This window comes from Natrix helvetica (assembly GCF_964273705.1).
Source record: "Natrix helvetica genome assembly, chromosome: 1".
NCBI lineage: Eukaryota > Metazoa > Chordata > Lepidosauria > Squamata > Natricidae > Natrix > Natrix helvetica.
The window spans coordinates 145281133-145294146 of NC_138548.1; the positions used below are offsets into that span (position 1 = coordinate 145281133).

At 38.0% G+C, this 13014-nt stretch overlaps 1 protein-coding gene across 1 annotated transcript in view; it reads right to left on the reverse strand.

Moving 5' to 3' along the window:
• Nucleotides 1–13014, reverse strand: part of LRP1B (LDL receptor related protein 1B) — a gene marked incomplete at its 5' end in the record, with an annotated part of 698113 nt that overhangs the window by 429198 nt on the left and 255901 nt on the right. The window contains one exon of the mRNA XM_081955361.1: nt 692–811. Within this exon, the coding sequence (XP_081811487.1) occupies nt 692–811 (120 nt within the window). The remainder of the gene's footprint in view (nt 1–691; nt 812–13014) is intronic.

Here is a 13014-nt window from a genome sequence, read left to right on the forward strand (position 1 = left end):
CCAGTTGCCTTTTGAAAAGGCATCTTTGGGACACAGCAATTAATACTAACTCTATCTGTATTGTAAACTTATATTAACAGAATATTGCAAAACTGAAAAACTGAAGACTGAAACTAATGATAACAGAAATAATGTATGTTTGTATTTTTTTTAAAGGAAAAGGCTGTAATAGAAATAAGTAAAGTAAATGCAGATTGTTTATTGCAATTTTAAAAGTGTATATATATGTGTGTGTGTGTGTGTGTGTGTGTGTGTGTGTGTGTGTATGCATGCATATATGTATATTGTGGAGATGATAAATAACTGACAGAAAAGACATAGCTCTAGTTAAGAATAAAAAGGCTAATAGTGCAAATTAGACTGTGTCAACTGATATAATCTAAATGGTTGTGATGTGGGGAAAATGCAGGAATATCAGTTGCATGTTACATGCCAGTAAACATTTACGATGAAAGAACTAGGATTTGTTCTGGTGAAAAATGTGCAGCATTCTGAATGAGCTCCCAGGGAAGAAATGGATGGGTGGGTAGGAACAAGACAAGAGAATATAGAAAAAGCAAGGGGCATGTTCTCCAGATATCAGGTTTAAATACCACAACCATCTCCAATCTGTATAGCTCACTAAATGCAGATTTTCCTACAATTTCTCCTGAGCAAAATATTTTGGAATAATATAACATGGTTACCGTACCTTGGCAGGTTTTCCCACCTCTGCCAACTTCGTATCCTTCCTCACAATAACATCTAGTTTCATTCATGGACATGGCACACTTGTATTGGCACTGCATTTGTTCACATTTTGGTAGCAATTCTGCAAGAGAAAACAATACATAGAGATATATTATGACAGAAAAAGTCAGAAGTAAAGTGTACTTCACTTATATACTTGTATGTAATTAATTTCCTTGTTTGCAAGCCTTACGAAAATACTGTTACCAAGCACTAAACATTTGGTTTACAGCTTCTTCAGTAGTGCTGTTGTAGCTTAAAAACTCTTTCTTACTGTATACATTTAAAAATAATAAGGTGACACATTTATTCCTTTCCTTTCCTTCCTTCCTTCCTTCTTTCTTTTTTCCTTCCTTCCCTCCCTCCCTCCTTTCTGTTTGAAGTTAAATTACGTTATGTATTTTAGAGCTGTATAAGCTGAATTGTGGCAGGAGAATGCTGCAAAAGAAGGGAACTTTCAGTTGAACTAATTTGTGGCAGCTCAACTGTTCCCAAAATGGAAGGACGGCAGTAAATCAAATCAAAGTGAAGATCTTCCTGCCAAGTTATCCATTTAACCTGTGATAAATAGTAAATCTTTCTCTTCAGCCTCATTTTGAGAACAGCCACTCAGTTTCCATGAGGATGTTCTGCTGGTGGTGGAGACTTACATCAGTTCACTCTTGCTTGTAGAAAAGGCTGCAATTTCTGCCATAATCCTTTCACTTTGTCAGTTTCTTTAAGCGTTGCCTTTCTGTTTTATGTATCTGATTTTTGTAACTCTCCTCCTCCTCCTCCCCCTTCTCAGTAGTTGTCAACTACCTTTCCCTTATATTCATATTTTTTTCCTTGATATTTTGTAACCTAGCCTTTCTCTAAGTGAACAGTTGGTATTCTCACAGGATAATCTTTCAGGACAAAAAAAAATCATTACTTATTCAGTTTTGCTTTGTTTTTGCAAGTGTTAGGAAGGTGCTTGTATACAGTACGAGATTTCATATCACAAAACAGTTTTGAAAATGGTTTATCCTAGATGAAGAAATCATAAATCTGTTGTCTGTTGCAAAGGAAGCTTATCCTGGAATGTTTTCAGACAGATAAATCAAAGCTTCGGTAATTTCCATCCTGCTTCTCAGACTTTTTTTTTTTTTTTTTTTGCAGATAAGGAGGTTGAATACAGCTGAATTTTTCAAGATAGATCACTAAAGCTCCATATAGATAATTAGCTCGATTATGGAAAGTCTCAATTTTCTATTCTCTATTTTAGGACCACTAAGCCAATTTTCTGTTAATAATCTTCAATAAGCACAGTCTAAAGTTATAGAATAGAAACAAACTGCATTCTTCTAATATATAGTAGTAAGAACTTCATGTGTCTAACCAACATAGTCTGGCCCCGATCTTCACTAGGATAGCTTTGTCACAGTCTGCACCATCAATGGCACCCAATGGAGACAGTCACATTGATCACAAACGTGACCAGGGATCCAAGTTGTGTTGGCCTAAGAGATTGGAGCCTAAATTGGTCCAGTCTCCTCTGGAAATCCAGTTCTGGAAACTTGGTCAGTCCCAGCATATCTAGTTTATAGCCAATCCATCTCTAACCTTTTCAACATACCAAAGAAAACATTCACACATACAGTAAGCCTGAACTACATAACACTCACTCTTGAAACTATTTTTTTTTAAAAAGAAAGGTTAATTACGTAGTCGAAAGTCAATTACTTGGCTATTAGTACAAAGAATCTCCAAATAAAATTAATTGCTAAAATATTATTTCATAATTGCCCACAGAATCAGAAAAAAGGATATCCAGTAGTTTAGACAGCTTTCAAAGGGAAACAGGTAACCAATTGGCAGTTCTTTAAATGATTATTAGCCATCATTGTTGAAGGAAACATCCAGGCTGAAAATTTGTGTGAAGAAGAGGAGAACATAGGGAAGATTACGGAACTTGTGGACTGCTTATTACTTAACCAGTTACTTTGTTCATGAAAAGTCTGTACAACAATCCCCAGGTTCACAAATTTGCCTGTTTAAAATGTCTTCTTGATAAAAAAATGTGAACAAAAAGAAGACAGAAAAGTTAAATTGCTAAATGCAATTTGCTATTTAATTGATTCTTTTCTTTAGTGATGACTATTGTACTTAAAAATGTTTTAACAAAGGTTATAAAACATGTATTATTTTTTTCAGAGAAAAGAAAGGAATATTAGCTAATTTTTATCCTTTAATAGTCATTCCAATAATAAAAGACAAGGGGAATAAATTTTTATTTTTTGTATATGGTTTGCCTGAAATAAACATAATTTACTGATTTGATGTACATTACCTTTTAATATATCTCAAGTCGACTATTCAAAACTTGTGAGTCAAGGAGAGTTTAAATGAATTTTGTGTCATAATATGATGCAAATAACATGAGCAACATATTCACATCAGGCATTGTGACCAAAGTATTAAGTTATGCCTGGCATGTTAGAGAGGGCTGTGAAGCAATGTGAAGTGGTATGTAAGTAAGTGCTATTGCTATGTTATCACTTTGACATCAGTTGCAGCTTGCTATGGATTCTCTATCACTATCACAACGTTCCTGATGACAATGAGAAGAAATAAGTTAAATTAAGAGCACACTAAAGCAAAGTGGGGCCAATAAATCAACCATGAAAAGACTTTTGTAATAACTAGTGTTTTTTTTAAAACTAATTCTCAGAAGGTTATGAGAGAAGAAGCCATCCTTGCTTTATGGGGCAAGCAGTTTCATGCAAGCGGAGCTCCCACAGAACATTTTTTTGGAAATGGATTTAATCTTTTTTAACTTTTGGGATTTGTGTTTTTAATGTTGTACGCTGCCCTGAGTCCTTTTGGAGAAGGGCGGCATATAAATCCAAATAAACCAAACCAAACCAAACCTGGAGTGAACAGAGCTAATAATCAAGTGAATGTATTTTCTCACATCAAAAGTAAAATGAAATACCATAAATATAAGTACAAATAATCATGGAATCTAAAGGCAACCAGTTGAAGGAAGTTGCAATAGCTGCCTTAGTCTTCAGAAAAAAAGGGAGCTTCCCAAGCAAAACAGACACCAATGGAAAAATGAAATTGTTGAGGAAGCAAAGCCAAAAAAATAAATAAATCAGAATGTCTTCTTCCATTACTCCACTCTGGAAAGGGTGCCTCATTTTCAGCTCAGGTTTTTCAAGGTAGAAGGTCCACTTACCAACTACACTAACATAACTCCACATTAGCCAACGGGTAGATTGAACTAATTTCAATTTCAATTTATTTCAATTTATTTGTGCTTCTAGACCGCCCCCTCTCCCAGAAGGGACTCGGGGCGGTGTACAGTCCATAGAGAATATCACAAAAATACAATAAAAAATTAAATATGTACAGTTTGGAGGAGGTTAAAATGCAATTAAAAGAACTGTACAAAGCTAAATAAATATAATTTTTTTAAAATCCCTAAAACAGACACAACAGATTAAAAAACCCTAAGATAACCAGATAATAATACATTTGCCAGGAGGGACAGTTGTAATTATGCCAGGCCTGCTAATCGGAACAGGTGAGTCTTCAATTTTTGCCGGAAGGAGCGGAGGTCAGAAGTGGTTCTAATGTTGGGGGGGAGGTCATTCCAGAGGGTTGGGCCCATCACAGAGAAGGCCCTACTCCTTGGTGTCGCCCGTTGGCATTGCCTAGTGGACGGCACCAGGAGAAGTCCCTCCCTGTGTGAGCGAATTGGCCACAGGGATGTATGTGGGAGGATGCGATCCCGCAAGTAACTAGGTCCCGTGCCAATGCCAACTAATGGGGCTTTGGGATGTGCCTGCCTACCCATTAGCTAATGTAGCTCCATGTTACCAACAGGTAGATTGGGACACCTGGATTTTCGATTGGCTAACATAGCTTCATATTAGTTAACAAGTGGATTGAGCCAACAGGATCATTCTGTTTTGCTGTATATTGAGTTTTGCACCCAATATTTTTTTCTAGATGAAGTACTTTTAAGTTTAGGTCCTGTGCTGTTCCATTTTGATTATATGAATTAAGATCTCATTTTTCAGGAATTCATCTGCAATGAATCTATGATGAGATAAGTGAAGGCTCCAAGTCTGATGTTGTAGCAGGCCTCCACATTTTTTAAACCAGCTCCGAATCTGAACTTATGACTTTTTATTGTTGACAGTTCAGTTAGTCTTATGTAGGTGTGGTGTAACCTTGAACAGTCATTAAATAATCAGTCATAAGTTAAGGACTACTAGTGCCACATGAATCTTAATGTTTGAGCTTTAACACCCAATCCCAATCCAATGGGTTCAGTAGCTAATTTAATATTTCAGCTGTAGCACCAAAATGCATTATAGAGATAGTTCTGTTTGCTTAATGGCTGATGTGTATTGTTCTTCCTGGATCTCTTTTACTCATAATACATACATACATACATATTTTTTCTTGTTGACATGTAATTCATCCAGAGTTATTGAGGAGTTTGGTGGCTCAAAATTGATAAATATTTAACTAACAAAAGAAACTGGAACTACGGGAGATGACAGGAAGTGTTCCAGCTAGACAGACATAGGAGATGTGGGCTCTTAAGAGTCTCACCTGAATCCTGTCTAACAAACATCTCCAAAAATTCTTTTGAATCTGAACCCTCACAGAAGGTGGAGGCAAAGAAGGGCAGAGTCTCATCAGAACCTGAGAGAAGCAACTGATCTCTCATGTGTTAGAGATTTGCCTATGAATCGGAGTCGGGCGGCAACCTTCATGGCTGACAAGATGCTGGACTTTTTGTCAAAATAAGTTTGGAACAGGCAGAGACCGGGAGAGATAATAGACCTGGTAAGAGAACTTATCTTACCAACTATAAATTAAAACTGGAAAAGGCAAATTTGGAGAACATAAATAATACTGATTGTCAGATTGGGACTTTTTTTTCTTAAAAGAAAAGCAAGAAAGGAAGGAAGGGAGAGGGTTGTAACCAATGTTCCCTCTAATTTTTTTTCAGTGTGTGCGGAAAAGTATAGTGTTTGAGCGGCACATTTTCATGCCTGAGCACCTGATTTTTTTAGCCATAATTGCCATCAGAGCAGACGTTGGGGGGGGGGCAAGGAGGTAAAGGGTCTCCTCCCTCTCCCTCAGACCCCCAGGAAGGAAGGAAGGGAAGGGAGGGAAAGGAAAGGAAATGGGAAAGAAGAAAAAGAAAGAAAAAGAGAAAGGAAAGGAAAAGGAAAAGCAAAGGAAGATAGAAGAAGGACAGAAAGGGAAAAGGAAAGAGTGGAATGGTACTGATCCAAAACCAAGTCTCAAGATCCTGTGGACCCCTTTGGCTCAGGCAGTCCAATTGCCCGCTGCTTTCCTCTCTCTGTAAAGCGAAGGGATCTCAGAAAGGCTGCCTAGCTCAGAACGGGGCTTCAGACGCAATGCCTGAGAAACCCGGGATGTGCAGGGAAACGAAGGCTACAACCAGTAAATCGCATTTTCCCAGGAACCAATGAAGCCCCAGAGGACCAATGAGAATTCTCCCTTCTGCAGCGTCATCGGTCTCCGGGTAGAGTCTTCCTTGATTTGACCAATCACCAGATGGAGGGGAGAGTTCGGTGCAGAGAGGGGAGGGGGGATATTTTCAGTAATATTTTAAGACGTTAAAAAACACTGCGCGCATTTTGAACTTTCTGCGCGGTGTTTTCTTGTTATGTGCGCAGCTGCGCAGGCGCGCAGCTTAGAGGGAACAGTGGTTGTAACACCCCCCCCAAGTTCTTTGTCTGTGCTTTCAAACAGAAGAACACAGAGCAGAGCAGCTACAAACCCATATAATTATAAATGTTAAATTTGGTTTTGGATCTTACACAAGAACCAATATTTTTACTTTGTTTGAATTCCTTCCAGCTAAAATAATCAAGAAAAAAAGCATGTCTTCTTTTGAACCCACTCAATATAAACTCTAATTTGGTCTCGGATATCAAATAGAAATCAAATATCTTGATCTCTTTTTCTCTCATAACGGATAATCTAACCTTGACTGTGTAGGAAGTTTTAATTAACCAACTACCATATATCAGAAGCTGCAAGAGCAGGAGACAAAAGAGACACGTACCCAAAACTAGCTCTTTATAAGTTTGCTCTAATTGATATGTTTTAACCAGCTGTGGTTGATCAGAAACAGAAGGTAACAGGGGGAAGAATTATTACAGAGATAAGAACTGGACACATGCTAAGGTTTTTTCTTCTTCTCTCTTTTTTCTTCCCTCCTTTGTCTTTTTATTTTACTGCAAAGATTAAGATGCCCCCAGCTTCATTTCCGGTCCCACAGTAGCTAAAATTTAAGGTGGACCAGAACCTCAAAATAAGACTTTGTATAACTAACTGCAATCTTGGAACTTGATATTAAGGAAGAACAAAAGACCAAGATGGCTCCCATCATTCTCCCCTATAGCAGTTGATGTGAACAAATTTAAGGTAGACCAGAACTTTCAACTGTATAGCTAATTCTAACTTTGGAAGTGGGCATCCTTGAAAGCTGGGAATGTGAAGAATTGTGTGAAATTATAAAAAAAATATGCATAAATCACTAAAAGCACTAAAATCAAGCCTAAATAGAATTCTGAACCAAGAGAAGCAACTAAAGAGGAATTCAAAGAAGAAGAGGGGCAAGAGGGGACAATGGGGGAAGGGGGGAAGGGGTGGCAAGGGGAGCAAGATAATGAAGGAGTAGAAACAGAGGGAAACAAAATGCAGAAAAAAGAGGTTGAGGCTGTTAGTAGTATAAGGGAAGTTGAAGGGGGAGGCTTTGCCCCAACAAAGAGAAATAAAAAACATCCTTTTGGTGGTGGCCTAGGGAAAACTGGGGAGAGTGGATGTGCCAAAGCAAAGAGAAGGGAGAAAGCAGGAGCAGAGAAGTGGGACAAAAGACTTACTAGGAAAATATGAGATTACCAGGAATTTTTATCTGGGAAACTATAAAACTAAGATAAGGGTTTTATTTCTAAATATGACAACAAAATGGAGCTGCTAATTGATTGAATGTAATAATGGAAAGATAATTAAGCAAAAGTTGAAATATATGGAATATGGATAAATATGATATTGATATTGATGTGGGGAGCTTATGAAAAACATGACAATAAAATGGAGTTGCTAACTGGCTGAATATAATAATGGAAAGAAAACTAAACAAAGACCAAAATATATGGAAGTGGACAAATATGAAACCAACATGGGGAGGTTGTAAAACAGAGGTTTGCTATTCACTTTTATACATGATAATTAAACTGAGTGGCAAATTGACTGGAAATGAAAACAGAAGAACAACGAAGCATGGGTTAAAATATATGAAATATGGATACACATAGTACTTTTTTTAAGATGATGAAATAAAGTGAGATGTTTACTGTTTGCTATAGTATACAATAGATTAAAGGAGTTGAAATGAATATTGAACAGCGAGGTTTGCCATTCAGAGACAACTAAAGGTAACCTAATCCAAGACATGGAAAAATTGGAGAGGAAACATGAAATACAGTTATAATGGGAAACTATTGAGACTTAGAGACAGAATCACAAACTGGGGGCACGTAAGGATGTATAATTATAAAAAGATAACGATGAGAATAGCTGGGAACTGTAACCAGATCTATATCTCGACCAAAATTAGGCTGGGGGGGGTGGTTTAAAAGTACAACGACTATATATGTATACTTCTTTGTTCTATTTTTAGTTTATATGTTTAAAATTCAATATGTATATTGAAAAGAAACTATAAATACCATCAACATAAAATGGAGCTTGTTCAGAAGCTGAAATACACCAAGCAAATGAGATGAAGAGTGGGAAGAAAAGGAGAGAGGTAAGGGAAGGAGAGAGGGATAGGAGATAGGGTAGGAGGGGGAAAGAGGAGGAGAGAAATGAGGGGTGGAAAGGTGTGAGAGGAGTAGGAGAGAGGAAGGGGAAGTAGAGAAGGGAAGGAGGATGGAGAGAAGAAAGGAGGTAGGGAGGGGGATGAGAGAGGGAGAAGAAAGTGAACGCATAAATATAGTGTATGGAGAGCAGAAGAGCCAATAACTGTTTATTTTTCTTTTTCTTTTGGGGAGTTGATGGTAAGACAAATTGATATAAACATGTAATAATACAATAGAATGTTGGCTATGTAATAGTATACATATGATTATATGTTGTGAAAATGAAAAATAAAAAAACTTTATGAAAAAAAGAAAGAAAGAAACTGGAACTACATTCACACATAGCATTAACTGAAGAAACTTTCTCTGGGTGGGCTCACACAAGTAGTTGTGCCCAACTGAAGGTTAGAACAAATGTTCCATGATTTTATACGTCAAGCAGAGAAAACAATAGAGGCTAACTTGAAGAAGGAACAGGTGGTGGTAACCCTTTTCCTCAGGTGAAACCAAGACAACTCTTCGTCTAGCTTTCTTCCTCATACATAATGTAACATAGATTCAATTAAGGAGTCCCCAGCTGACAATATCCCAGCTACAACTTCTGTAATTGGGTTTCAAGTTCTTAGAGAAAATGTTACCTTAACAGGGAAGGTAATGGATTAACAAGTAAAACAGTGGGAGATTTGCATCTCATTCCTATGCATCCCATGCCTAAGGTCCTCTGGCCCTTCCTTCTATATATCACCCCCTTCATTTAAAGTGACTACAGCTAGAATTGTATAGTTCTTCTGGGAGCTGATTAATGTATCAGCTTTCCCACAATACTGCAAAAGTTTCTCACATCCATTTTACAAAAATAGCTAGATCTGAACAGTGCCTTTCCTTTCCTTTCCTTTCCTCTCCTCTCCTTTCCCAATTGCCTTCTCCGAAGTGCATTACTCAACCATTTGTTGCTCTGCTAAAGTGCTTCAATGAGCAAAATGCTACTTTAGACAGCTGGTTGGGTTTGTCTGTTGGTAGCTCCAGCACCGACACTGTTATTTCAAAGAATTCTCCTAGGTAAAATTACCCATTCTTTATACTTTGCTGAATTAAGACTGCAATCCCAACAGAAGACTTGGGGGGGGGGGGATCTGCATTTATACTGAGTGTGTTTCTATAATTCCTATATTTCATTGCAGCCTAAGATACTCTTGATTACCATGTATTGTTATTCTTTCAACTCTGTCCTACAATGTAGTTAAACATTACAGTTAATAAAGTATGTTGGTGCCTTACACTGCAGCATAAGAATATGACAATTTTCATAATTTTAATAGACTGCATTACCTTCAATGTATAAATTCATATTTTCCTTTTCTAGGTAATATATGCTTACACCCTTTGCGACAAAAAGAGAACTGAAAAGAATTAGATGTATATTTCTAAATATAGTCTTAAGCAATGCACCAGAAATTATATGTTGTATGCCACAAATGTATATATGGAATAAAGTAAGCCACAATTTCACCCAATAAATCTCGTAAAGTACAGCATACTATCAATCTACTTCGGATGACAGGTGATGGATGGATAGCTATGACTTACATTCATTGCATCCCATTTCTCATGCAAATATGTATATTTTTTGTTTATAGTTGTTAGTGGTATTAGGGGAATTTAAATTATGAGTAATGTAATACACTGAATTCGGGATGAAATTTCTATTAACAGTGCAGTGTTATACAAATTCAGTAAGCTTACTGCATGTGCTTTGGCCAAATTCTCAGGTAGATGCATATAGCAGAAGTCTCCAACCTTGGCAAATTTAAGATTTGTGAAGTTCAACTCTCAGAATTTCCCAGCCAGTGAAGATCGGGCTCCCGGGGTTGGAGACCTGTGGCATATAGGATGGCCTTTTAAATCTGGATCTAATATACTTGAAAGGTATGCAGTGGCTCAGTGGCTAAGACACTGAGCTTGTCGATCAGAAAGGTTGGCAATTAAGCAATTTGAATCCCTAGCTCCACGTAACGGAGTGAGCTCACGTTACTTGTCCCAGCTTCTGCCAACCTAGCAGTTCGAAAGCATGTAAAAAATGCAAGTAGAAAAATAGGGACCACCTTGGTGGGAAGATAACAATGTTCCGTGCACCTTTGACATTTAATCATGCCGGCCACATGACCACGGAGACATCTTGAGACAGCGCTGGCTCTTTGGCTTTGAAATGGAGATGAGCACTGCCCCCTAGAGTTAGGAACGACTAGCACATATGTGCAAGGGGAACCTTTGCCTTTAATATACTGGAAAGGGGAAAAAAAACTATAACAGACCGAATTTAATCCTTTTTGGTCCTTTGAAAGAATGTTCATTGAACATAAAATTAATATTGAATTGAGTACAAAATTAATGTTGACATTCTGCATAATATTTTTGCGCAGCTACAGTTGCCTGTACTAAATACCATTTGGATGAACTTAGTTTGGTCATTGTTAAGATGCTGCTTTGAACTGTGCTTCTCTTGCTGTTCTACTTACTTTTAAAGTCTATTGTGAGGCCTGCTGGACAAGTAAGAATTTTATTGCAGCACTTTTCTTCTGTTTTAAAATAACTGAGGCATCATTTTTCACTATACAAGGCAATCATTCACTCAGCTCCTGCCCTTGAAGCATTCCAAAGGATAAGTGACTTTCAGGCAGGTTGCTAATACAGGTTTCCACAGCAATCATATTATAACAGTGCACCATACATACCCTAATATCATTTGTATATTCAGAATTGCAGTTCTATGGATCTGAAATTGATTGCATCTATTCACTTACTTTTTATTATTCCGCCGTCATACACTGATGTCTAGACTCTAGAGGTAGCTTCTCCCACACATTATATATTTTCTATTTTCCAGGTATATTTCTTTTGCAGATTAGGCGGTATAATTTAATTTGCCCTGAAGCTTTTTTCTTTTTTCTTTTTACTTCTTTCTACAATATAAGCCTGTCTTGTTTGGTTTCTTGACAGCAAAGGATACTATGATTGATAGAATTCAATTGCTGGTTTGAAATAAATGCAGGCAGTTGTTATTTTATGTTTGTCGGCCTTCTTTATGAGATTTACCTATTGTTCCATGAAAAAAAAATTTGAAAAAGCTGTAATGATCTCTGGTCTCACACCTGATCCCATAACTCTGTCACGACAAACATACCATGCAGGCCAGAAACGGAGAAGCGAATTGAGATTCATATGCTTGCTTAGCAGCCATAGTTGTGCAGAGTCAAAGGCCAATGCGGTAGCAAATGATTCAAATTTCAGATAATGTGAAATACATGAACAAGACAGATGTGCTCTATTATTGTCTGAATAAGTTATAAACTTAGGCTAGCAGGGTAATTACTTTGCTCATTTCCACTTTCTCCCCAATGTTTCCAGATGCAATCAGTTTACAGTGCTATCTCTTCCTTGCATATAAATGAAATAAGCTTCCATCCATTAGTTGTTCTGGTGTTTATTCTCTATCCTGTAGCCACAGCAGTTGTGAGATATGACCGGTACGCCCCAGTACGGGCGTACCGGTACCTGCTGGGAGCACCAGGTACTGTTCTGGTACAGTTCTCCGGAGGCCTCACCCGCCCGCCCTCCTTACCTGTATTTGAGCCAATCGGGCCTTACGCGCAAGGAGCGTATGGCGCCTGCATGACACTCTGCCGAGCAGCTGGAGCATCTCAGAGTATAGCGGGGGGTAAGTACACATGTGTGTGCTGCGCACATGCATGTGGTGGAAGCAGGGTCCCGTTTCACCGCATTGGTTACAATGGGATCCGGAACCCACCACTGGGCCACAGACAGGTCTTCCAGAGAAAAGTTGAGACATCTGCTATTTTTTTCCTTTTTAAATTCAGTTCTGGATTTAAATTAGCTTACTGGTACACCTCTACATTTTAAACTGCTCCGTGTATGCAGGACAGGTAGTCCTTGACTTACAACAGTTTGCCTAGTGACCATTTGACTGATGACTTGCCTTTTGAAGGTGGCCGCATCCCCATGGTCATGTGAACAAGATTCAGATGCTTTGCAACTGATTCATATTTATGACAGTTGTGGTGTCCTGGGTGACATGATCCCCTTTCAAGACTTTCTAACAGACAAAAATCAATGGGGAGCCCAGATTCACTTAACAACTGGGACAAGGTAGTTTGTAAAATGGGGCAAAACTCACTTAATAACTGTTTCCCTTAGCAACATAAATGCTGGACTCAGATCATTTGTAGTGAAGGACTACCTTTATTTGTCTTTTTCCCATGACTATCCCAATTATGTAGCACACATTGTCAAATAATCAGTACATCAACAATACAAATAACAAAGGAAAGGAAAGGAGCCAGCTTGATTGGAAGAAACAAAGGAAGAGCAGGAAAAGAAGACTGTG